General features: G+C 40.7%; 1 protein-coding gene across 1 annotated transcript in view; it reads left to right on the top strand.

Annotated features, from left to right (window-relative positions):
• The window catches only part of psd2 (pleckstrin and Sec7 domain containing 2), a 46,669-nt gene extending 20,270 nt beyond the window's left edge, over nucleotides 1-26,399 (top strand). Inside the window, exons 4-15 of the mRNA XM_054791330.1 lie at nucleotides 12,240-12,437; nucleotides 12,520-12,600; nucleotides 15,219-15,331; nucleotides 16,112-16,170; nucleotides 19,301-19,390; nucleotides 19,484-19,527; nucleotides 19,619-19,809; nucleotides 19,924-19,994; nucleotides 21,951-22,108; nucleotides 22,184-22,328; nucleotides 22,520-22,663; nucleotides 25,981-26,399. Coding sequence (XP_054647305.1) covers nucleotides 12,240-12,437; nucleotides 12,520-12,600; nucleotides 15,219-15,331; nucleotides 16,112-16,170; nucleotides 19,301-19,390; nucleotides 19,484-19,527; nucleotides 19,619-19,809; nucleotides 19,924-19,994; nucleotides 21,951-22,108; nucleotides 22,184-22,328; nucleotides 22,520-22,663; nucleotides 25,981-26,211 — 1,525 coding nt within the window. The 3' untranslated portion in view covers nucleotides 26,212-26,399. The remainder of the gene's footprint in view (nucleotides 1-12,239; nucleotides 12,438-12,519; nucleotides 12,601-15,218; nucleotides 15,332-16,111; nucleotides 16,171-19,300; nucleotides 19,391-19,483; nucleotides 19,528-19,618; nucleotides 19,810-19,923; nucleotides 19,995-21,950; nucleotides 22,109-22,183; nucleotides 22,329-22,519; nucleotides 22,664-25,980) is intronic.
• Nucleotides 26,400-26,931: the final 532 nt, after the last annotated feature.

Raw genomic sequence — 26,931 nt, 5'->3', positions numbered from 1 at the left:
TGCTTTGAGTTGTTAAGACGTCTCAAGACAAAGTGATGGCTGGGTATACATACGTATGGTATGAAATACTAACTGTAATAAAGATTGTTTACATAAATTGCTTAAGTCTTAATCTAATGCACCTCCTTAGTGCATTTTTAGTAAGAGAAAAATGCAACAGTAAAATTGTGCCTTCCATCATGTTACTAGTCCTAATTTAATTTCAATTCACTATTGCTGATGGGTTTCCACAGCATTTACACTCTTGCACATACAGTATTTGAGGGCATGACATTATTCTTTTAAAACGATGCACTTCTGCTGACCTGTCACACTGAACTAACATTGTGTGCTTGATATATTTGATTAGGTGCATGTATCGTATCTTTTGCTCAACACTGTCCATCTATTGCCGAGGCCCCACAGACATGTGGATAAGAGCAACCTATGACTCACTTTTGATGAATTACCGTAATAGTACTAAAGAGGGCTGAAGAAGACAGATGGGTGCCACTGAAGGGGGAGGTTGTAACAGGAACCATATGGGAAGAGCCATGTAACTTGAACTATGGTAGCATGGCTGTTTGGTTTGCCGACACACACTTGTTCCCGCCCGCACTGTTTCTACAGTTACTAACTGACAGGAATGCCAAATAGATGCACAGACCTTTGACATGATCCTCCCTGCTAACTGCTGGGATTTGCTGTCAGGCTCTGTTGGTACTTCCACAGCTCAATAAGCTTTAATAAGATGAAGAGAGGTTTTTTTGGACATGGATCCTATCCCCGCATCTACAGATGTTGTCCTTTAGGCACAGGCTTGCTTCCTGACCACCCGTGCCAGAATGAAAGAGCTATTGTTTATGCAATGACATCATCGTCTTCAGCTTTCCTCTACCCAGCAGGCTCTTAGAATGTGTGTGTGTGTGTGTGTGTATGAGAGATTATTGCCCCTCTGTGCTGGCTGCCTTGCCACACATTTGGGCAATTAAATGAAGAGTGGATACATCTGGTGGGGTAGTTTTCTTTTAAAGAGGGTATCTATTTATAATGAACCAGAAGTCACTGATGTCCATTTAACAAAGCTTTTGAGACATTTGCCAAATTATCGTCAGCTGTTATCAATGTTGGACAATTCCAACATTTTGAAATATCTCTTGACCCCGGTCTTTTTTCTTTCTTTCTTCTTAAAGTGTTTTTGCGAGTCACAGCATCTGTCAGGCAGATGTGACTAAACATTTCCTCTGCAATAGTGTTGCTTGTCCTACTTTTTCTCCACCTCATCCACAATTGCACATTTTGTCACATATATTTGTCCTAGGTGTGTATGCCTGCTCTACTCCAAAATAACAGTTTGTGTCTCCATGTATTTTCTGTTACATTTTTATTAGATTCTCCTGCAGTAAAGTGGACAAAAGGCCACATGGGCGTATATAAAACATTGAGTTTTTAAGTATGCAAAGTGGTAACAGGAGGCATTGCTTTGTTGTTGTCACAGAAACCTAGCCTTACGAAACAGAGGCTGCACACATACAACATGGCCAAATGCTTAAGCACTGTGACACAGATAGATGTGTATCTTTTACCCAGGGTTCACTTCACCTCTCTACGTGTGTGCAGCAGCTGTGGCGCCACATTTGCATGCATGCACGGCGTTCTCAGCGCGTCCATGCTGGAACCATGCTGCGAGTTTGTTCCTCCCCTTGTGTTCAAGTCTACCACATCTAAGCCCAAGCAGAGCAGATAAAAGGCAGGCACAGTTGATTCCATATCACAGAGGCAGCTCTGCCTTGAGAACTAATCTCTTTCACATATGCTGTCATGTGCAGAAACATGCACACATAAAAGGCACATATGCCGGCAGCATACAGTACATGTGCAAACAAGAACGTGTACAATGTTCACTCAGCGGCCTCATCATATACTGGATCTCACACACTGAGTCTCTCGGTTTCTCATGTGCAAATTTCAGGATGTCACCAAAGGAATAAAACCTTTAGCGTGATTCTATAGCGTAGCGAAACCATCCTGCAGATTATCCCCTCCTGGCTCTCACTAAGGTAGCAATGCACACATATACACACCCCACAGACAGGAATACATATGCACACACAAACCAGTAATACACACAAATTCTGCTGCATCCTTCCCACAGGCACACACACTGTCGCTGAATCATTTTAGCACTGACAGATTTATTCTTGTCTATTTATAGCTGCACTGTGTGTTTCACACACATCTCAGAGTCTGACTGTAACAATAACAGGTTTGGTTGATTTAGGTTCTTCTACTAGAAGCTTCTCTTTTTGTGCTTGTCACATTAGTCAAATTCCTCATGACACTATGCTGTTTAGCAGTCTGTCTTCTTCTCTAGGAATTCTATTTCTCAGTGAATTTTCTGCCACCTCTAAGAAAGTTATTTTTTCTTTGACATTTGCTCATTCGTCTGTGGCAGGTTGGATTATTGGGAATGTTTTCTCACCTCTTTTGCATCATATTTAAAACACAGGTCCATGTAGTTGATGAAGACTGTGTTTTGATTGTCACCGCAATATCATCATATTCATTACAACGCAACCAGGTGGAATAATGTTCCTGCAGATTTTAGCTTGGCGTGGGGAACGGCGGAAACATGTTAAGTATTACTATGCCTGTTGTGGTTATTGTGATTATTCAAACCTGCAGTAAGAGCTTGTTGTTCGCACGATTAAGTCTGGTGCTTGTGTGTCTCAACGAATGTTACAGTAGCATGTTCTTTGGTATTACCATATCTAACCATATCTAACTTATTGTGTGGAGATATGGGGCAATAATGATAAAAGTAATCTTCACTCACTCACTGTACTACAAAAAAGATCGGTGAGGATAATTCATAATGCGTATAGAGAACATACAAACCCTTTATTTTTAAAATCACAGATATTAAATTAGCTTATTTATTACATTTTCAAACAGCTAAAATAATGCATAAAGTTAACAATAACTTCTTACCCAAAAACGCCATATAGTATTTCTCTATAAGAGAGGAGAAATAAACAATGTACCGAGATGAGCAAATTCAAAATACAATACAAGCAGTTGATGTTTGCTAAATACAAGGCAGAAGAGTCTTGATCATTATACTGACTGTTCTGTCATGCTTGTTTTGTTTTTTTAATTATTTATTATTACGCTGATTATTATATCAAAAATATGACATGGAATGCAGGAAGTGAATAATATGTACTGTACACGTTGTGGAATGGATGGGGGGTAGGATTAAATAAGCTTTGCTTCTTCCTACTCCTTTTGGACATGTGGAACCGTGAAATGATGATTCATGAGATGTATTCCATTGTAACCTTCATGCTTGTTCAAATACAATTAAACCAAACCAAACCAAACATTACTGACACCTAGTGGCCAATGTAGACTAGTACATATCATTGAAACATCTTTGAATGCGTCTTCTAAATGTGCTTTCAGAATGCCTTACATTGGTTCTTATTATAGTTCATTTAGCCATTTTTATGCTTGTGAATGCTTAATTTAGGCAAGAAATACATAGAAGTTTCTTAAATCAGAATTTTTTTTTTACTAATGATAGGCCATATTCAGCCCCGAAATGGCGATGATGTATAAATTAATATATTTTTGAAAAATCGTGACAGAATAAAGCCGCAAAATTTGAGGCACGAAGTGGCGAGGGAAAACTGTATGGCAGAGTTCTGTGTGGATGTAGCTTATAAATTAAGACAGACTACACGACTGACTAGTTTAAACTGAATCGACAACGCCATTGCTGATTGCAGCCAAATACTGCGCTTCATTTTGTGTCAAGACACGACAAATTTAAAATATATTCCATGCAATTATTAGAATTCACAGCAATCAATGATTCGGTTCACATGCACTTCATTCCCTCGTCTGGACTCCCTCTAAACCTTGAGCATTAAAATATGAATCTTTTGCAGGATTGATGATAGGGTGTTTCGCCATATACTGGGGATGTAACTATTTCAGCTTTTATAGGTAGCTCGACACATTAGGCACTAAACTGCCATGAGAAGATCACATCTGTGCAGCATCAGGTTAATACATGAGAAAGACAAAATGACAAAAGGTTACCCGCGAGTCATGGTATTGTAGCGATGGATGTGTTGTGTGGTTCCAAGCTGCTGCTATAGGGGGCAGTGTCGTTCGGCATGCTGGTTATAGCAAGTGCAAGCGTTTGGAGACAAGTCTGTAGAATAAGAGAATCCGAAAGTTGTTGCACTGTTCATGTGTGTCTAGCATCTACCTGCCAAATAGTGTTCTGTGGTTCCTGCAAATAATGGCAAACTGGCTTACAGCCATCCTGACGGTGAGTTATTCAGCCGCCATTACAGTATTTTGTTGACAAACTGATCAATGGTCTTCTTCCAAAAAAAGGACGTTGGTGTTGTTGTGTGCACCTACAGTGTAGCTCATGGCTTAAAACAGGTTGCTACTCAGTAAAAATCATCCTTTTTGCATCTATAGTCTTATTATCAGTTATACTTTTGACTTCACAGCTGCTTCTCTGTCATGTGCTTCTTTTTTCTTTCTTTCCGCTTATAGAAAGAGGAAGGGGGGCATGCAAGGATGTGTCAGGATGTTATCCTGCATTTTGGTGGCCGTGAACACATGTATGTCTTTGACAGTTACATCTAGTCATGCATTGTATGTAAACTGACGCCAGTGTTTTTATAAGAAAATAAATGGTGGGGGACACACAAGCAGTACTTGCTTCTCCGGTCAGAGGTAATTCCAATAGCCTTAACCAAAATAAGATAGCTTTCCAACAGAATGACTCAGATTCTTTTTGCTTTTGTCGCATGCTCACTTGTTTCCAGGCAGTGTTCTCAGCGCTGAAGCCTAACTGCCCCTTTTACAAATAAAATATTACATTATGTTAAGCGATTTGAACTCAGAAGGAGCAGCTGACAGGATATTCATTTCACTACTGACTGTCCAGCTGTGTCCAAAATACAGTGGAACCGCTTAAGTCCGTCACACTTTAAAAAATCCTTTTAGTTAATAACCTAACGATAAAAGAGTTACAAGTGTTTTTAAAATTTATTAGAAAATACAGTACATACATTTTTATGGTGGCCTGCAGAACCAAACATGCAAATGATCCAAAACCAAAAACACACATACACCATAGAACACATGCAACGGGAAAATGCTGCAAATTAAAAATCCTGCAATAACATAAATGCTGCAAAATGCAAAATAAGAAACACACACAAACCACATTTAAAACCATGAGCGGGACGTCCAGAAGAAAGGTACATTTTTCTTTGTTTTTGTCGTAATATTGTACAGTATTATAGAGCAACAGATTATTACTGGCAAGTGTTTAACAAAGTCATAAAGAAACATGTATTGTCTATATGTGCCCTGCGATTGAGTGGCGACCAGTCCAGCGTGTTCCCTGCCTATTGCACGAAGTCAGCTGGGATACGCTCCAGCATACCCCCGTGACCCTAGTGAGGACAAGCAGCATAGAAAATGGATGGATGGACAAAGAAACATGTACATTTTCATTTTTATCTTTCTTCTGGGCATCCCGCTCATGTCCTTATGAGCACCCCCTTTCGTCGCCATTGTTCACTACTTCTACACAGGAAGCTAAATAGCTGGTCAACAAAAGTTGTGGTTGCTCATGCTCAGGAAAACACCGCCCCCTAGCGTTTTGGTAGATAATGGCAAGTAATGAGCTTATCCCTCAACTTTATTCTCATGAAACATCTCTCAGCAGCACACACCACTACAAGGTAAATCTCAATTCTTTTATGTATTTGAGGTCTTTTCCAAAAAGTAGCAGAATAAATACTTTCCCTGGCAACTAATGACATTTATGAAGGAGTAATTCTGTTACTTTTTAGGGAGGAAAGTAGACACTCTCTGCGTCCTCTTCAAACCCATACAACACTTCCTCATTCTCCACCAATCACACACGAGGTGCATTCACGGATATCGAAATTCCGATATGACCGCAAAAAAAAAAAGCAGGTCGTTCCATTTTGGACTGATTTGGCACACAACGGTACACACCAGGTGTTTTAGGGTTTTTCTAAGAAAGTAGCACAATAATTACTTGCCCTGGTAATTAATTACATTTATGAAGGAGCAATTCTGTTACTAGTTAATTTACTTTTTAAGTAACTAGTAACTAATATAACTATAACTAATTACTTTTTTAAAGTAATTTGCCCAACACTGCCACGCATTGCCAAAACGTAGGCTACTGTAATTTGAAATACATATTGGAAATGAAAGAAAAAAGCGCCTTTTACTGGATATGATAGGACACTACTTCCTGCCTCCTATGTAGAGCTGATCAATAACTTGCAACATGTCAAGTTTGGAATGAGGGAAACATCCAGAAAGCATAGCAAATTTTAAAGAGGAGGAGCTGCGGGCCGAGAGGAAGCCGGCTAGGGAACATGGAACCATTGTACATAGGCGCACAAACATCAGACCTTCCATCAGGAAAAGTCTTTGCAGCGTCTGCTCCGCCCCTACATCCTCTCCCCACGGTGGAGCCTTCAGACCCACAAGAAACATCTAGGAAAAAGTCCAAATTTATTCCCCGCCTGCTGACAGTATGGCGGAATAACACAGCTACGTATTATTAGGAGGCTGTACTTTTTTGCGAGCGGACTTCCGCTTGACTCCACTAACATTCGGAGTTGAACAACAAAGCGGACGCATGCAGATTTGAAAGCCGGAGAGCGAGAGCCGGATGATGTGTCGCTCGGACATCGCGTCTTTAACCAGAGATTTCCCAGATTTGAGACCATGTGGAAAGAGGAATATGATGCTCACTTCGACTTTTTGCTGCAGCTGCTGTAAGTTCAGTTATTTAATTTCGCTTTCTTTGTCGAATAAGCGAATTTGCTGCGTGGCAAAGTGGAAAGAGTGAGGCGTTTTTGCAAGATTAAATATGATGTAACTATTAATATTGAATGAGTTAAATGGCGATACATAATACGTTTTGTTTTCATGTCTAAGCGTAGAACTGGGTTGGAAACAATGCACCCTTAAACTGCCTTAAAATGATAATAACTTGCTCTTACAGCTGGGTGGAAATGATCTTTTTAGTCGTTATTTTTTTTACTGTACTTTGGCTGACCACAACTTTGCAAAATCAATATATGAGCCAACTTTACACACAAAAAGCTTTTTTTGTTTAAGTCAGACAATACACAGTGCAGCAGTTATTTTTATAGATATCATATCCATCAGATAAAAGCTGCTGACACACACAAAAAGCTTTTCTTTTGTCTGTTGGTTCACATTTGAACAGTGAAATGTCACATTTTCATAATCCTGTAATTGCTGAATGGGATCAGCTACTGCCCCAGTCATGCTCACACACATGTAAACACACCTTGGAGGCAGACACAATTTAGGTGTTCTTGCACAGTCAAAGAGGTCAGGTGAGTCACTGGCATGCACCATCATGCACGCTGTCCCTGATGCAAACATTTAAAGACAGCCTGGCGCTGCATACAGTAGGTATATTTATCGAAATACCGTATTGTCATTGTCTCTCATGCTGTTTTTCTCACATCATGCATTGCATTAGAATAGCATTTTTACCCTGTGAATATAAGGTGAATGATTTATTAGATTTCTTTAAAAAAATATTTCCAAATACACAGCTTAACAACGTTTTGCATAATTATTGTGTATGAATATAATATGACAGGGATGCACAATATATATTTATTCAAGCCAATACCAATAACTTCCTGCTTCTCAAGAACTTTACCAATAACCTTTGATATCCATTGTTGTTTAAATTTAGATTTAACTGTAGTTTGTGCACACCTGGTGGTAAGAACGACTCAAACACTCAAGCCTGTAGATTTGTCATTACCAAATATCATGATATCAAAACTATGGCGACTCAGAAGTACAAACCATGGCTCCAAGGGGTATCTTCGATGATGATAAAGGGCTGGTCATCCAGCACCATCGTTTCCATGATGAAATCACAGATCGCTTTAGTCCTCGGGTTGCCTCTGGCGAACGTTTTTGCACTTTTCAAATGCAGCGTCAAGAAGAGCAAGCCCCGGACCCCGGCGTCGAAGCGACGCTAGCATTTCAGGTGGCTGATAAGGTTTCACGTGTTTAAGCGCGATATTTTTTTTCCCTCAATGCGGAATGTTTGCCGATTACCACATGAAATGTCTTCCTCTGAAACTGTGAAGAAATTCCGCTCGATTGACGCCATGTTTGTTTACAAGTGAGTTTGCACATCACAGGCAAGAGCACAGAGGAGCACTTGATTTGCTCATTCTAACCCAGTGCCAGTAATCTCAGCTCATTGGAGCGTTTAGAGAAAAAAAAGAAACGGTTAATGGATTTACTGATATGCCGTCATAATTCCTCATATTGGCCCGATATTTATCGTGCACCCCTACTATGAACGCATATACTTTACCTTTGCGAAGCTCTGCCCAAGTTAGTTTGGTTATGTATTTCTGTAAACACAAGTGCCCTGTCTGCTTTACAGGAAGCATCTTAATCAGATCCCCCCAACCCACTCCATTGCCTTAACCCATAACTGTTCTAATGGTTTCACTCCTTCCGGATATAACAGCTGCCCACCCTGTCCCTAAGGATGAGCCCAGACACCCTACACATGAAAGGAATTTTAGCTGATAGAATCTCGTACTTTAATTCTGAGCAGTAATGTCTTGTCTACTTATGTTTGATGCATTTAAGCAGGGAGTTGTGTTGCTGAGGGCAGTGACTCCAAGCAGGGTGTTCCATGCAGGTATAAGTGGTTCAAGGTCGCAGGCATCATAGGGACTAATTAAGATCTTATTGAATCAGCCAAGACAAGAAAATATAACCTTGTATGCAGCAGGTTTGTCAGGAAGCAAGGGAAGGGGTCAGCGGAGGGCTTGTAAGGCTTAATCAGCTACTGTAGCCTGCATGTGGAATATTAGTTTGCATATCGGTCTCTATCTTAATCGTCTGCGTCAGCCTGTATTCACATGGCAGTTTATGACAAGCAGCACAATAGAGACTGGAAGCCCTCAGAATGTCTCGTAGCAGACACCGCATAGCTTCCTCTGTATCTATGGTAACTGCCAAATCCCTAACGATAATGGCTGGTAATGTATTGAATTTGTGAGAGTAATGCAATTGGGCTGATCAGATTATGCAAAAATCTTCTGAATCATCTGGCGGGAATGCTGACATGCCACAATGCACATGCACACCCTAAGGAAATGAACAAATGCCATTTAGACTCATTTAGACTGACAGAGGTAGAGAAAGGGAATTTATATTGAGAAATGCTACTCACACTTTAATACTCTGTGTATCTTTCCTCGCATATTTATATGACGTGAACGTCTATTTTATGTAATTTATATAAGATTACTATTAGCTCTTTATGGCTATTTTAGTAGGCATCTTGTCTGTTTGTGTAACCCCCTATTTTACACTATAATTTACTAAAATACAAAACAATTTCCACCAAACTTTGTAGTGGGATGGCGCATGGACTGAAGATTGTCAGTCAAATACAGAAATGTGTCATGACAGTTTGAGTCACTAAGGCATCAAAGGAATGGTCCACCTATAATGACCCCCCCATCTGTTTGTCATCCTCCATGAGCCAGGAAGGAGCCTGCTAACTAACAAGCAGAAAACAAAAACAAACACATATGAACACCACAGGGGTTTAGCAATATAGCCTTGGTGGAGGTCTGCGTCATACTACGTGTATTGCTAAAACAACATATGTGGTGACCTTAGACCTTTCACAATACTGTTTATTGAATAAATGACATTCTACATCTACAAATGTTGTATAGACACACATTTAGTATTTATTTAGTATAGTGTTATAGTGACGTCATGGCCATGATGCATTTACATGTAATTATAATTGACGGAAGACAAAAAGCGAGTAAAAAAAGAAAAGAAAAGCACAACAAATGTGTTTAGAACTACAATTTATTTTTCTTCTGATGCTTCTTTATGCCATTTTTTCAAATGTCACAAACAAGACAGTGCCGCCTGTGAGTCCGGGTGAGGGGCCCACCCGCAGCTGCTGATCATTGAGAAGAGCGATACGTGCTTTCATGTCAGCGTCTCTGTTAGGAACCCCACAATTTGTATGTGTTATATCTTTGTTTCATTGATAATGTTTTTTGTCAAGCATTAAGATTTCACACTTTGCTCTGCGGCCCTTGAATGGATTACCGTTTTGTGCTATGAAAGGCAAAAGTGAAACCTATACGTAACATTCTCCGACACTGCCACAGCTTGATAAATCCACCAAACAGAAGACAGACTGCCATGTTTGAGCACACACATACAGTATATACCTTTGCCTTTTTAAACCAGCTCAGTCCCAGGAGACATCTCACCCTTTTGAGAGCCTCTTAGTTTTAGTCTCCAAAATCCTCTTCACTAGATTTGTCTCTGGTTGCTTTTTTGAAATAGAGCATCTTGAGGCGTCTGATTACTTGCTAAATATAACGACAATGTCACTAAATCCTTCCTGCTACATTGTCTTATTTTCTGGCAGAGCAGATGCGTATGAGGTGTGCAAAGAAGCAGACAGTCATTACAATGTGTTTATGAGGGTGAACAGGCAGCGCCAAATCTATTTGTGGGGGGCTGCCACAAATAAATTAATGCACGGGGGACACATTTTATTTTTTCGTTGATGACAATTTTACTTGGTCTGAAACACACCATCTGCATTGGCTGTCAAAAGTCTAAATAAAAGGCTGATGATTTTTTCCGGTCTAGTGGTTAGCACGTTGGCCAATACAGGAACAGCCTGGAGATCGGGAAGACCTGGGTTCGATTCTCCCCTGGGCATTTCTGTGTGTAGTTTACATGTTCTCCCCGTGTGTGCGTGGGTTTTCTGCGGGCACTCCGGCTTCCTCCCACATTCCCAAAAACATGCAGGTGAGGTTAATTGGCGACTCTAAATTGTCCATAGGTATGAATGTGAGTGTGAATGGTTGTTGGTCTATATGTGCTCTGCGATTGGCTGGCGACCAGTCCAGGGTGTACCCCGCCTGTCGCCCGAAGTCAGCTGGGGTAGGCTCCAGCATGCCCCCGCGACCCTAATGAGGATGAAGCGGTATAGAAAATGGATGAATGGATGGATGGATGATTTTTTCCCAGTGAAGAGGAAGTTAGTGTTGTTCTAGTATAATTGATAATAATAATTCTGTGTGGAATCAATTGTCGCTGAATTGAATCTTGATGCACTTAAGGCAAAATGGAGTGCACTACTGCAACCAGCAGAGGCGCAGTTGAGTCAGGTTTAACTAGTTTGTGGCCCAAATAAGAACATGATGCTAATGGGATGGTCCTCTGGGAAACATCCTGATCAGTAAAACGCTGCAATTGAAACAGGAGCTCAGAACATTCAGAGAGAGTGAGAGAGAGAGGCCATTCCATTAAAATCGTAACAATATGTTAATAAGTTCCTTATAAAGAGGTTATGGTTTAAAATTGTTCCAACTAATTTATAGAAATGCTTCTAAATGTCGCCATGACCTTTGCATCTTTTTACATAAGTAAATCATTGAAACTTCAACAGGGCACATTTGTCAGTTATTATGTGCCAACTAAAGGTCTACATTCAACTGTCAACTGTCATATTTTCAAGCCTAACAGCTCCTAATAGGGGTGACCAAGTGTACATCCTGTCCTCAGAGAGCTCAGAGGGCATGCATATCACATTCTTCCATCCATTCATTGCTCAGCTAGGCAGCTAGTGAGCATGAGATGGACAATTTAGTAGGTCAGCTGAAGGTTTGGCTCAGGGGCAACTTGAAGGGTTGTTGAGTCCAGAGAGAATACGCATTGCTTCTTTGTGGATCCTGAAAAAAACAGGCTTACTTGTGAAGTGTTCAGGTCACATTTTCTTCTTGCAATGGAGTTTTAATATTAAGTGAATTGAATAGTGGGAGATTAGTGGAGCTTTTGGGGAGAGACCGAGACAGGAGAGATTTATCTCAGCATTTTATAATAAGCCACAACAATGAAGAGGGACATCATGGGAATTGGAAATGACTTCAGTGTCATCCATCATTTAAACAGAATGTCATCTGGTTTTTTGATATGTAAAATATTTGTAGGTAATTGGATTGTAAGTATTTCAGTTCTATGACATGACATGTGTTCCATTCATTAACCTGAACACCTACGTGTGTGTGCGTGTTTGTTTTTGCCCATCCATGTGTATGCGGTCCTCCCTCCAGCGATGCCAACCTCACAGACGTGCTGTCTGACTCAGACGAGTGCGATTTGGGCAGTCTGGAGCATTTGGAGCGCGGTAGTACAGACACTTTGGCCAATGGCTGCCGAGCTGACTATGAAGCTGCCAAAAGGCTCGCCAAGCGCCTTTATCACCTCGAGGGCTTCAAGCGCTGTGATGTGGCCAGACACCTGGGCAAGAAGTGAGCATGCATGCACATCCTCATACATATGTGACATTAAGATTCATTCATTCGTGACTTTACGCCTTCTGCTTCCCTGCAGTAATGACTTCAGTCAGTTGGTGGCGTCAGAGTACCTGAGCTTCTTTGACTTCTCCGGCTTGTCTCTGGATCGGGCTCTAAGGTAATGCTGAGTCAGCACAGAGAAACTGTACAGTAAGTGTGTCAGTGTAGATGCCCTGCACATGCGTGCAGATGTCACATTCCCCCTTCACAAGGCATTAGCTTTGTGCTTAGCGGCGTTGCCAAGTGGAGCTGACAGCTGAGAAGTGCATCACTTTCTTGTACCTGACATGATGCTGTTTCAACATGCTGTCTTTCTGCACAGCACCCTCAAGCTCATAATAAGAAACATATACTGTACTTTAGGGGCGACTGGTTGTATTTAAATGAAAATTATGGCTTTTTTCTTCATACAGGTGTTATTTATTCTGTAAAGGACAAATTAAACCAACTTAATGCAACCTATACCAGGGGTCACCAACGTGGTGCCTGCGGGCACCAGGTAGCCCCCCACGACCACATGAGGTGCCCGCAAGCCTGCTTTTCATTCGGGTTTTCAGTTAATAATGAAAGAACAGTAGTAAGAAATGCATTCTGAAATACAAAATGTGAGTTGTGGACACCAGCATTTTGTTAATGTTCTGGTAAAACAAGCATATTCGCTTTGTTTGGGTTTAAAATAAGCTCTGAAAATAAATGTTACAAAAATGAGTAGCTCTTGGCCATTTTCATTTTGTAAAAGTAGCTCTCACAAGGAAAAACGTTGGTGACCCCTGACCTATACATTGTAATATTCCATCCATCCAATCGTTTTCCATGCCGCTTATCCTAACTCGGGTCGCGGGTTACATTGTAATGTTGTGACAGGAAATTAATAAATACATCTATATCAGATGTATCTATATCAGACTTGCCAACATGTATGCATTTTTTGTACTTGGCACACATTTTGAACCCTGAGTATGCTTGTATGCATCGCTGCTCAAAGCTATAAAACGGGTGTCCAAAGTGCAGCCTAAGGGTCATTTGCTGCATGAAATGTTTATACTACTAAACTTCGTCTTTAAATATGTATCATGTTTTTTTTTTTTTTTTTAGCTTTTTTACAAAATTAAAAAAGCTATACATAAATTCTAGAAATAAAATTAAACCAAAAAAAACTACAAAATGCTGAAAATATAGCAAAAGTCATAATGTACCAAGAAAAAACTAAAACGTGGATATTAATAATTAAAAATTACACAAAGCCTTGTCTTTAAATGTTTTTCACATGTTTTAATCCTTTTTACATGTTGGTGGGTGGGAATAAATTTCTTCAAGGTTGACATGTTTGATATTGTGAAAGGAATACATAATAATATTCACTGGTAGTACCTTTCATGAGTCCATACAAATATGGTATAGGCTAAATTGTGTTTTAGTGGCCCGTGATAGCATTGCCATTTGACCTGTTCAGAGACTTTTTTTTTGCATAACCCATCCATCCATTTTCCTCCGCTTATCCGGGTCTGGGTCGCGGGGAAGCAGTCTCAGTACGGAAGTCCAGACTTCCTGTTCCCCAGCCACCTCTTCCAGTTCCACCGGGAGGACACCAAGATGTTCCCAGGCCAGCTGTGCGACATAGTCCCTCCAGCCTGTCCTCTCGTTCTCCCTCACCAGGGAGGCGTCCGGGATGCATCCGGACTAGATGTCCGAGCCACCTCTACTGTCTCCTCTCGTGAAGGAGCAGCGGCTCTATGACTCTACAGAGGACACTCATTTCAGACGCTTGTATCCGCGATCTCGTTCTTTTGGTCACGACCCAAAGCTCATGACCATAGGTGAGGGTGGGAACATAGATCGACCAGTAAATTGAGAGCTTTGCCTTGTGGCTCAGCTTTCTCTTCACCACGACGGTCCGGTACAGCGACCACATTATTGCAGATGCTGTGCCGATCCACCTGTCGAACTCCCGCTCCAACCTTTCCTCACTCGTGAACAAGACCCCGAGATACTTGAACTCCTCCACCTGGGGCGAGACCCCATTCCCAACCCAGAGGGTGCAATCCACCCTGTTCGACTGAGAACCATGGCCTCTGAGTTGGAGGTGCTGAGTCTCATCCCAGAAGCTTCACACTCAGCTGCAAACCGCCCCGGTAAACGCTGAAGGTCACAGCCCGACGAGGCCATCAGGACCACATCGTCTGCAAATAGCAGGAATGATATCCTAAGGCCCCCGAACTGGACTCCCTCGACGCCTTGGCTGCGCCTAGAAATTATGTCCATGAAAATTATGAACAGAATCAGTGACAAAGGGCAGCCTTGGCGGAGGCCAACGTTCACCGGGAACAGGCTCGACTTACTGCTGGCAATGCGAACCAAGTTAATTGGTTTGCATAACCAATTAACCATGAATTAAAGGTGAGATTGTTGTGAGAAAAGCTAATTATGTATTTGTATGGCATGCAGGTGAAGATTGCTGTGATGTGAATAATGTGATGTGATGTGTCAGAATCATCAATTCATTCTGTCTTTGGCAGTTTGGCCCCGCGACTTAGCATCTCTGCAATCATATACAATATCTGACAGTATATTACGTCACACTTTAGCTTTGTTTCTAAAGGCCTGCTTGTCTACAGTATATCTGTGACCGCCACACATTCTATTCACTTGCAGGCATGGTTAATGTGCATATTTTGCAATGTAACTGGGAGACATCTGACCTCCAGTTGGCCTCTTTATGTCATTTGTGTGTGACAGGAACTTTTTAAAAGCCTTCCCACTGATGGGGGAGACGCAGGAAAGAGAGCGAGTCCTTGTGCACTTCTCCAAACGCTTCTGCCACTGCAATCAACAAACAATCACGTCTGAAGGTTAGAGCAAATGATAGTGTTGTGGAGAACCCTTAATTAAGGAGCTGTGTGATGAAGGCAAACAAACTGTTAGCATAGCATAACATGAACACACTTATTAAACAGATTTAAAGTACAAAATGTACAGGTACTCACCAGTAATGAATGATAATGTAAGGTGATTGATGAACACATTGAATGAGCGTCACGGTGTATAAGTGTCACTTTTGTGGTGCTTTCAAGCCAAAAAAAAGTGTGAAATCTCAAAGCTTAATGGAAAAAGAATGAACACATACAGTGGTACATGTATGCTGTACATTTGACCTGATGTATCATGTATTGTTAAATTATTGCAGATTTATGGTGTATTGGATGTGTTGTCTGTGGAAAAAAACGTCTTATTTGCGGAGAAAATATATATAGTTTTTGACCAAAAATAATGCTAAATGTGGGAATGTGCAGGGATCCATTCTATTTAAATAAGGTCAGCAAAATAAATGTAATAATAACTATTTAATTAATACATCTCTAACAGTGTAATTGAAAACAATGCATTATTGTTTTTTTATTATATCGCTCTTGTAGTGGATCTCATTTGTTTGTGCAGCTGTACCTAATGTAGCCGGTGAATATATACTGCAGTGTTATTATATTAACCTTACAGGATTCATTTGTCATGGCACTCAGCAACAACATGGACTCGTGCAAAATGTGAAGGTGTCTCCCTGCACTGTAAGCAAATGTGTAGCATTGCATTTTGACATGAAGTTGACCTCAATCTTGTGCGTCCATCTTTTGCAGATGGAGCTCATACCCTAACCTGTGCCCTCATGCTGCTCAACACAGATCTACATGGACATGTATGTGTTCACGTCCTCCTTTGCACCTTTTCTTGTGGATTCCTGCTCATCTAATGTTCTTACATATTTGGAAAAAGGCCAACAGTGCAGGCCTGTCTAGGCCATCAATGGCATGTTGTGATTATCATCTTATTTTGCATTTTTCTTACCTTCTCCCAGACTCACTCTATCCTTCCTCTCTCCCACTCTTTCAGTGACTCTCTAGTCTCTTGCTTCCCAGCCTACTTTTTGACCTGTTTCTGTCTTTCCTGTCCTCAGATAGTCTCATGTGTTCACTTTTAAACTGGAGCATTGTGGCGTGAACCACATAGCAGTAGTCATCAAACCTTTCAGCAAGGGTTCACATGAAGCCAACCCCTGCTAAACACTTGTGTTGTAGACTATCCCTCTTTTAACTAACATCCTTTCTCTCTTTTCGGTTCCTCTTCTTCCCTTTCAAATCCTTCCCCTGCTCACCACATCTGGTTTCCTGGTCTCTCTCTGTCCCTGCAGGTGGTAAGTATTCCTCCTGTGCCAGCATTGGACTTGTTCCTCATTTAGCATGTGCGCCTTTTTCTTTTCACCGGGCAGTATTAAGCCACAATTTTCGTCCTAGTGCTATTTTATACTGAATTGTCAGGAGAAGCTTTTCGATGTGCGCAATTAAAGAGAAAATGCAATGCATTCTGTACTGCACAGGAAGGCACAGAGGAGATTGATTGACAATGGTTTACAGTCCCTTAGCCAGTCAGGCTGCAGAACACAATGCGTGGGTTCTCCCGTAACCAATCAGGACGCAGAACACAATGCACGTTCATACGCTGTCAAAAAAAGCAGTAAAAAAAAGGTGAACCACGATGTAGCGAGGAAACACTATAAGAAAATCAGGTTGCTACCAGCAGTGGCGCTGTGGACTCTCTCAAGAACAAAAACATGATGCCAGCTATCTTAAGTTGAGCTACAGTACATCCTCATGAACTACAGTGTGAAAAATTGTTTTCCCCTTTCTTGACTTCTTCCTCTTTTACATGTTTGTCACACTAAAATTTTTCAGATCATCAAACTAATTTAAATATTAGCCAATGACAACACAACTGAACACAAAATGTACTTTTTAAATGAAACTTTTTATTAGGGGAGAAAAAAATCCAAACCTTCATGGCCCTTTGAGAAAAAGTGAATGCCCCCCTGTTAAAACATAATTTAACTGAGATTAATTCAGATTGATCAATCTGGAAAAGGTTTTAAAGCCATTTCTAAAGCTTTGGGACTCCAGCGGACCACAGTGAGAGCCATTATCCACAAATGGCGAAAACATGGAAGAGTGGTGAACCTTCCAAGAAGTGGCCGGCCAACTAAAATTACCCTGAATCCTATTGAGATGCTGTGGCATGACCTTGAAAAGGCGGTTCAAGCTTGAAAACCCTCCAGTGTGGCTGAATTGTAACAATTTTGCTGAGAGTGGGCCAAAATTCCTCCACAGCACCGTAAGAGACTCATTGCAACACTTGATTGCAGTTGTTGCTGCTAAGGGTGGCCCAACCAGTTATAAGGTTTAGGGGGCAGTCACTTTTTCACACAGAGCCGTGTAGGTTTGGATTTTTTTCCTCGCTTAGTAATAAAAAGTGGCATTGAAAAACTGCATTTTGTGTTCAGGTGTGTTGTCATTGACTAATATTTAAATTTTTTTGATAATCTGAAATATGTAAGTATAACAAACATGCAAAAAAATAAGAAATCGGGAAGGGTGTAAACACTTTTTCACACCACTGTATGGCACAACTCCTCAGGGCAACATTATTCTTCCCAATATAAGACAGGGATATGCCTGTTGTGAGATAATTTAAACTTACAATAAAAGCCTGTTGTCACAGCCATCAAGTCTCATACTTGTGTCTCTCACTGAACATTACCATAACTGACACCTAGTGACCAGTATAGAATAGTACATTATCGTTTCTTTGAATGCGTTTACCGAATGTCTTATATTTTTATTGTAATTTATTTTGTCATTTTAATGCTTGAGAATGCTTAATTTAGGCAAAAAATGCATGAAATTGCACATTTCCTGTCTAATAATAGGTTGTATTCAGCCACAAAACAGCATGATTTATTAATTAATATAATTTTGAAATTCGAAGCGTGAAGGGGCGAGGCATTACTGTATGTGTAACCGAGGGCCTAAATAAGACGTCTGCAGACGTGCGAGCTCAACACAACGAAAGGACCACAGCCAGCTCGGGAGGCATTTCTTTTTAGCACGTGGCATCGTCTCACCGTCGAGACAAAGCGGCATCCTTCGGACCTTCACAATAAAACGCTGCGCGGTACATCCTGTCAGATGGCATCAAACAAAATAAGGATCTTAAAAAAATAGGTTTAGTTCGCAATGAAAGTGCTGGTTATGTAAGGGGGAAGAAAGGCATCTTTACTTAGTTACGAAAAACTAAATGTTAAAAGTAAATGTGGCATTTTTCAATAACCTACATTGCATATTGCAGTATTTGACTTGTTTTGCACAACAGTGTTTATTTTTAAAAATGCATCCAGTGCCATCACAGTAAAAGAAGCATTATTCATTACACAAGAAGTGGCTTGACATTAGTTTTAGGGAAGAGCTGCTGCCAATATCAGTATTGGTAATGAAGTACTGTGCAATTATGGATATAAATAAAAAGCCAATATCAAGCATTTGTAAAAATAAGCTCTGCCAATTGATTGTTAATTTCCCCCATTGTCAATCAAAGCAATGTAGTGAAATGCCCATGCCTAATCAGAACTATGCCAGTTTTGTAGAAATGTGAATAAAATCGATATGAAAAAAGATGGTTGTTGAGCAACATTGCATATTTTGTCTATGTCTATGTCTATGTTTTGTCAATAATAGTCGCTGAACTGTATCCGTTTTGGTAACCAGAAGACAATCTCATTTCCTAATGACGGTGATGGTAAAACAAAGCGTGAGTTGTGATGTTTCGTCAAAAGATATGCACTGCCACCCGGTGGACAGTTGTATTACTGCACTTCTTTGGGCCTGGTCAAAGTGGATTGCTATTTTAGAGAGGGATATTTGTAATTTTATTATTAAGAATCAATCACAATTTTAAATGAATTAATCACACACTTTGTTTCTCTTTTTTTCTCTCCTCAGAACATTGGGAAGAAGATGTCTTGCCAGCAGTTCATTAGTAACCTAGATGGCCTCAACAATGGCAAAGACTTTCCCAAAGACTTACTGAAGGTACACATCTTCTCCTGAAAGCATGTTTTATTCTCCAAACTTGTTTGATGCTTTCAGATTATTTAATCTCCTTGTTCTTCCTTGCCTGCACAGGTCTTATATAACTCTATCAAGAATGAGAAGCTTGAGTGGGCTGTGTGAGTAAGATTTTTGTTGTGCTGAAAATAGTTTATTAAAATATGTACATCTCTTGTTTGTCTAAGTGTTATTTTCTTTTGCTGTGTGCAGTGAAGAAGAAGAGCTAAGGAAGAGCCTGTCAGAGCTGGTGGAGGAGCAGTGTGAGGGCGGGAGTAAACGTGTTGCCAGGGTAACGGACAGCAATAACCCTTTCATCGCCATCCCCATCCTCCTCAACGCCGTAACCTACAAACATGGAGTGCTGACTCGCAAAAGCCACGCTGATATGGATGGCAAAAGGAGTGAGTGCACTAACACCAACTCACTGGTATCTTAGAATGTTTTGTAATATTGTAATAATATCTTGCATTATGGTAAAACATGAAGGAGTTCAGTTTCCAATCTCTCCCTCGTAGCCCCAAGGGGTCGTCGTGGTTGGAAGAAGTTCTATGCGGTTCTGAAGGGGATGATCCTATATCTTCAGAAGGTACATGTCCTGCACTTCTGCTTTGTTGCTATGGAAACACACATGCAGCACTGTCACTGATGTGGTGGATGCTGCTCCAGGAGTTGCACAGCACTGTGTTTGTGTGCGATGGGAGAGTTATCCAGATAATGAGTCTTAGCAAACGTAGTGTGTGTGTGTCCCCCTCTGCTGGGAGTGAGGCTGTATTGCAGCATAGGAGAGGTTAAACGTTCACTCTGACAAAGACTCGATTCATTTTTTTTATCACGATGCAATGTTGCTATTATTGTTATATTGGATGGTATATTCTCATGATTATTATATTGTCAGATTAGTATGAAGACATCAATAGAACATTTATATAAATGTATATTTTTAAATTATTAAGGCTGATTGGGTCCCTGAAATGCCTATGCTTTTACAGTGGAACCTGGGTTTTTGTGATTAATAAGTTCCACATGTTTAGACGAAAACCAGTATGTACGAAAACTATATAAAGTTTTTCCATAAGAATTAATATAAAGCCATGTAATCCGTTACAGACACCCAAAAATATAAACGCAAAACACATTTTTATCACAAATAATTATAGTTGTACATGCAGAAAACAAAGCAAAATCCATATAAATGACAAATGAAATGGACAAATCAACATTCAACCTAGCTATTACATTTAATGAAGACTTTAGTGAATACGGTGATGAGTGGAGAGAGAAGACGAGGGGACGGGACAGGATAGCACATGACTGCCACATGGACGCTGTTTCACACTCGTCTGTTACAAAGTTAACTTTAGTGCACATTTAGATCTGTGTACTTGAACTTTATTGTAACTTCAGCAGCTGGTACAATCATTATTACACACACTGGCTCACTGACCCACCGTGTGGCCGTTTATATGGTTTAAAATTGCTCTGAATTGAAATCCATTAGTGGGGACTTGCGTCATCAGCTCTTTTTGCCTCCCACGCAAAAAAAACGTAAAAGACGTAAAAAACTACGTCTTTGGTATTAAATGTGTTAAAGGATTCCCTGCCGAAACCTGTCTGTAGTGTCCCAACTCTAAAAGAACCACTATCAATTCTTCACAGAGACTTGAGTCACCGATGTGTGGATGCTTTGACTTGATTTTTGTACAATTATTATATATTTTTTATGGCTGTAAAACCCCTCACCATACACTTTATACACTTTTGCTCAGACATGCAATACCATTTTCTCACATTTCTCTCTTGTTTAAACAATCTCAGAAAGTTCAAACCTTCTTTTGAATTTTAATAATCAACCTACGGATCGGACACAAGAAATTATTAAGTCACTCACACCTATTTCACTCCTGTGACCAAGCCTTTTTCGTAGCGTTTTTGTATCCTTGTAAATACTTATTGCTGTATTGCTCCTCCTGTGGCAGTCCTTCTCCTTTCAACCGAAAATTCATTTACAAGCTAGCAAGCTAGCAGTGACACAGAAGACACTGCAGGGTGGCATGAAGGACATTGAATGACGATGGTCTACAGTCATCAGGATGCAGAAAACAATGGTCGGTGCAGAGGAAAGGAGAGAGAGAGAAGAGAGAGAGACAATCAATTTCCCACAATGCAATTCTTCTTAAAAGGCCAGGCTCGGCCTGTAACAGCATTCATACGCTGTAATAAAAAAAAAAGATGCACTAAAAAAATTCAGCGAAACATGGAATCTGCGAAATGTGAACCGCGATGGAGCGAGGGAACTTTTTAGTTCATAATAATTCATCAAAAACTGGAGCTTATGAAAACTGATGTTCCACTGTAATTATTATTTGATTATTATTAGATTTTTCAGTCTTTCTGTAGCAATAAACTTTGACTGCTTCTCAGGGTGTTGCTGAACATTAGCTTTGACATTCACAGCATTTTTTTTTCTCGTCTCAAATGACTATTCTTGTATTGCATCATGAGGCCGCAAAACAGAATATGACATACAAATTTCCTCATTCAGGATGAATATAAGCCAGATGCAGACATTTCTGAGGTGGATCTGAAGAACGCTGTGCGGATCCACCACGCTTTAGCCACTCGTGCCACTGATTACAGCAAGAGAGCCAACGTACTCAAGCTCAAAACCTCAGACTGGAGAGTTTTCCTGCTACAGGCCCCGTGCGTCACCCGAGTTGACTTATTTGCCTCCCTATAATCTCCCATCAGATAACCACGATTTCTCTCTCTCTTCAGAAGCGAGGAGGAGATGATGTCGTGGATCTTCCGGATAAATCTTGTGGCAGCACTCTTCTCTGCTCCAGCCTTCCCTGCTGCTATTGGCTCCATGAAGAAATTCTGTCGTCCCATTTTGCCGTCCTCATCCACAAGACTTAATCAGGTACAGATAAATTGTTAAGGAAAATGGTGATATTTTTACATTCAACACAGTTTCACCTTATTCCAAGTGAAAACCCTCCATACAGACCCTTGATGACATTATATCTTTACATATTCTATTTGTGTGCACGCCCATCTGATTGGCTGTTTTGGGGGTCTTCTGTTTGTTTGCCTGGCCTGTGATTGGCGCAGGAGGAGCAGCTGCTGAGTCACGAGAGCAAGCTGAAGCAGATGAGCCTTGAGCTGGAAGAGCACAGGAAAAACCCGCCCTCATCTGACCCCAAAAGCCGCGAGTGGGAGGAGTATCGGCTGAAAGAGCACTACCTCACATACGAGGTATACTCGTTAAACAGAACTGTTATTATCATTCATGGTTTATTGCGTCATGTGTTCTTGACTTATAGGCAGATTAATTAATTTTAACTTTGTGCAAAGTTAAGTGCACTTGCACAATCTAATAATCCAATATAAGTGCTATATTAAAAAAAAACGTATTCTATAACGAATGTGTTTATTTTATGGTTGTGCTTTGCATTTACAGTAGAGATCGACTGCTATGGTTTTTGAGACCTGTACCGCTTTTTAACAGTCAAGGAGGCCGATAACCGACATTTAGAGCCGCTATTCATTTGCAGTTAAAGTGAAAATATTGGCGACAACATTTTTAATAACACAAACTCCAACTTTTAACTTACGTTAACTCAAACTATTTTGCTTATTCCATGCAGTATAACTCATCAGAGTACGGTAATGACCAGGCATTTACAGTACTTGGTTGTGGCGTGCCATTAGGGTTCATGCAGTTGTGCAAGGTGTGCAAACATATTGTGTGAAATATGCTCAATAAAAGCATAAATTAAAACGGATTAAGCATTTTTAGTCTTTGCCAGATAATTCACTGCATGTGAGCAGAGCTGCCACTTATGTTTCTAGAACGTTACTGGGTTCACAGTAATAATACCAGTAGTTGTGAATTGTACTGGGATGTTTATTGCATTTTTTAAGAGAGTCTGCTGTCTTAGAGATCATCCCATATTCTAACAAGTGAGGAAATAGCACCAAGTACATAGGCTATACATGTCATACAGGTAAGTCACGGACATGATTCATCAACTTTGCTTAAATATGTTGTGTATTGTTTGTAATTATGTTCTACATTGTTTTTTGAAAGCGAACGGTAAAAAAACGGCAAAGGTTCACAAATTCGTAAAAAACGTGCATTTATAGTTCATTGCTCCAGCCCTGACGAACTCGTCATTTGAATGATGTCAATAGTTTTCAAGGAGAAAAGAGGGGAGAAACATTTGGAGGTGAAATAGAGAACTTGCAGAACTTAATTACGACATAGAAATGAAGATTGGTCGCCTTCAAAACACAGAATAGTGAGTGTAAATTAGTTGCTTATCCTTCAATTATTGTTTTAAATCGGCTTCTTAATGAGCATATAAGGGTCTTTATTAGCCTTTTTTGTTGTGTATTTTGCCGCCGTCGCCTGCTCTGCCCCCGCCGCCCACCATCAACATATCGCTGTGAAAAGATGTTTATATAACATGTATAATGCGTCTGTGTAGGCTCTCAGTCGTACAGGAGTTGTCCATCGAGGGAAAGGCATCTTGAGACGTCATCTGTACTTCGGTGAAGAAGGTGTCGGACGTTTCGCTCCTCATCCGAAGAGCTTCGTCAGCGAACTAATAAGTGCTGGTAGCCTAGGCCTTAAATACAGTAAGAGTGGGCGGAATTGGTGTGCCAGCACCCTCCTTCTATTGGTTCCTTACGCTAAGCCTGGGCGGAGTAGTGGTATAATCCTCTCCTGCTATTAACACCTCCGATAAAAGGGAAGTGTCGCTCCCTGAGTTGGGTATGAACGACTCTGATACTGGCTCGTTAGCATCTATTGTTCTGGCTATTGTTCTGGAGCGAAACGTCCGACACCTTCTTCACCGAAGTACAGATGACGTCTCAAGATGCCTTTCCCAACATGTATAATGCTTTACTGGCTACGGTGGAATAGTGTTTAGAATACAATATGTGAACAAGGCATGACTTACTCTGTTCTGTGGCAACTTTGACGTCGTTCTTCCTCTGACCCGCAATTAAAATAGCGTCCTTTTTCAAAGTGCGTTTATACCATACTTTCAAGCCAAATGCCTCTTGTAAAGGTGTTCATTCATAGCAGTCATCAATGAATTGTTCACTGCAAAGAACAGAACCCGAGTTGGCCGTCCATTTGTCTCTTGTTCTGTGTACTTGCTTTGTCCATTGTAGCCTTAGACCTTCGTCTTTTGGAAAAGAAAACAAAGTTATAGTATCACTCGGACACTATGAACATCCAGCAGCAACACGTTTGGCATGAATACTGTTTTGATGAAAAATATGCTGAAGAAAGTTGACAAGCTACCTCGAGAAGCCTTTGTTTACTCTGCTTTAGCTGAGAGGTGTTAATCCACTGATGTCACTTCCGGAAATGACACTTTGCTGCGACAAGTTTGTCATGGCTAGCTCCATGAACTATAAATGTAATTTTTGCGAATTTACCGTTCGCTTTCAAAAAACAAAAAAAGTATAACTTAATTCAAAACAATATTTAACATATTTAAGTAAAGTTGGTAAATCGTGTCAGTGACCCTTTAAAGGCAGCCCTTGTTCTCTGTAGCCCTTTGATCTGTGGCATCATACCAGCAAGAGTTCCTGCAAGGAGCGCTGAACCTGGGGAGACAGAGCCTTCTCTGTCGCTTTTACCATGTAAAACGTCTTTGACTTTTTGAAAAGCAAAGCATGAATAAAATGTATTATTATTATTATTTTAATGATTTGTTATGCAGCCCCAAGCAGAACACATCAATTGTTGATGACAATTAGGATAAAAATGCAGATTGGGTCATGTATTTGTTATTTACGACATTTAAATCGCGGTGGAACCAGTCCCGTCTGTCTTTTGTTAAGATAATGTGCTTTCTGTTTTATATTTCAATCCCCAAAACTGGTAGTCTCATCCGCAGTGTTGGGCAAATTACTTAAAAAAGTAATTTAGTTTTACTAGTCACTTTCCCAAAAAGCATTACTAGTGGAATAAATACTTCATAAATGTAATTAGTTACCAGGGAAATTAATAATTGTATTATTATTTTGGAAAAAACGTTTAATGATGTAAAGGAGTTGTGATTTAGCTTTGCAGTGGCCTGTGCCGTTGCGAGATTTTTCATGAGATTAAGGCTGGTGCGTGACTTGCAACTAACTTTCTACCAAAATGCTAGGGGGTCGTGTTTTCTGAGCGTGAGCAACCACAACTTTCAGTGACTAGCTATTTAGCTTCCTGTGTGGTCATAGTAGTGAACAATGGCGACTGAAACAACATCCAGATTGTTGATATACCTGTAGATATCACAGCATAACACGCCACATTTCACTGTTGGTAACGGCATTGAAATGTTTGAAATCGTCATTCCTTATATAACCCGTGTTACTGCAAAACAATAACAGGGTGTTATTTTATGCTGTAATGGTGGGCCGCCACCAATAAATGAATATATGGGAAACACTGCAAAGTTTACCACTTTGCCCAACCAACAGAGTCGCATTCCGCTTAATTTCTTTCACCTTTCTTGACATCTATCCCTGTACCCCCCCCCACCCTCTGTTTTCATTATGAGCAGAAGACTCGCTATGAGACGTACATCAGCCTCCTTCAGGCCAAAATCTGCACTGAGACGGACGATCTGGAGAAGATTGAGGCCAGCGTGGTGGGTGGCCTGATGATGGAGGGTACCCTGGCGGGCCGCGATTACCACCTTCGCAAGACACAGTCCTCGCCGTCCATCAGCCAAGCTCACAGTGGCTTAAACGGGAGGGGCGCTGGATGCTCTGCCCCGGGACAGATGAGCTGAGGGGGGATCACAGAGACCACAGCCCTCAAAATAAGATCCCTCAAAGCCAAATCCAGTGTCATCGGGTTCTCAGTTTGTCCGAATGGGAATCCTTCGTAGAATTTATCAACCCTGGTGATAAGTTTCCTTAAGCAATAGATGAAGAACACCCGCCATGATAGATCCCCCCCTCCCCGCCCTCTTCAACCTCAGTACTATTGCACATTTAAAAGGATCTGAACTGTGACTATTTATAACATCGTCAGTATTATTTTGAAGTTGGCGTAATGCTGTTGTCTTTAGCTGTGTTTACTTTGGATGAGAGAGGATTATATTGCATTTGTTTCGAACACAAATGACTCTCGGAGGAAATGGTACTACTGTAGCATTTTGGCCTTTTTGTTTTCACACTCACCGTTGGACCTACAGTTTTGGTGGGGTGTGATGGCGAAGGCGATGCCACGAAATCTGTTACAGAATCTCAAACAGAACTTCTCAGACGAACCCTCCCTCGTAGAGCATATTTATTTATTTATTTAATTCTTGGAAGAAAAAAAAAAATAACCTGTATTGGCTCTTGCTGTTTTTGCAACCATCTCCTTGCGCACACGTGTCGAGAGGGACGCCCTCACGGAACAGGAACTTGGGGTTGAGTGCCTTACTCGCGGCACCTTGACACCAGCTAGTGAGCAACACGTCAGGAAGAAGAACTCGATTCAAAAAAGGACTTGAATCAGAGCT

The sequence above is a fragment of the Dunckerocampus dactyliophorus genome, chromosome 11, assembly GCF_027744805.1.
Source record: "Dunckerocampus dactyliophorus isolate RoL2022-P2 chromosome 11, RoL_Ddac_1.1, whole genome shotgun sequence".
Lineage (NCBI taxonomy): Eukaryota > Metazoa > Chordata > Actinopteri > Syngnathiformes > Syngnathidae > Dunckerocampus > Dunckerocampus dactyliophorus.
The sequence above is the reverse complement of the archived record's forward strand: the minus strand, read 5'-3'. Positions and strand labels throughout refer to the sequence as shown.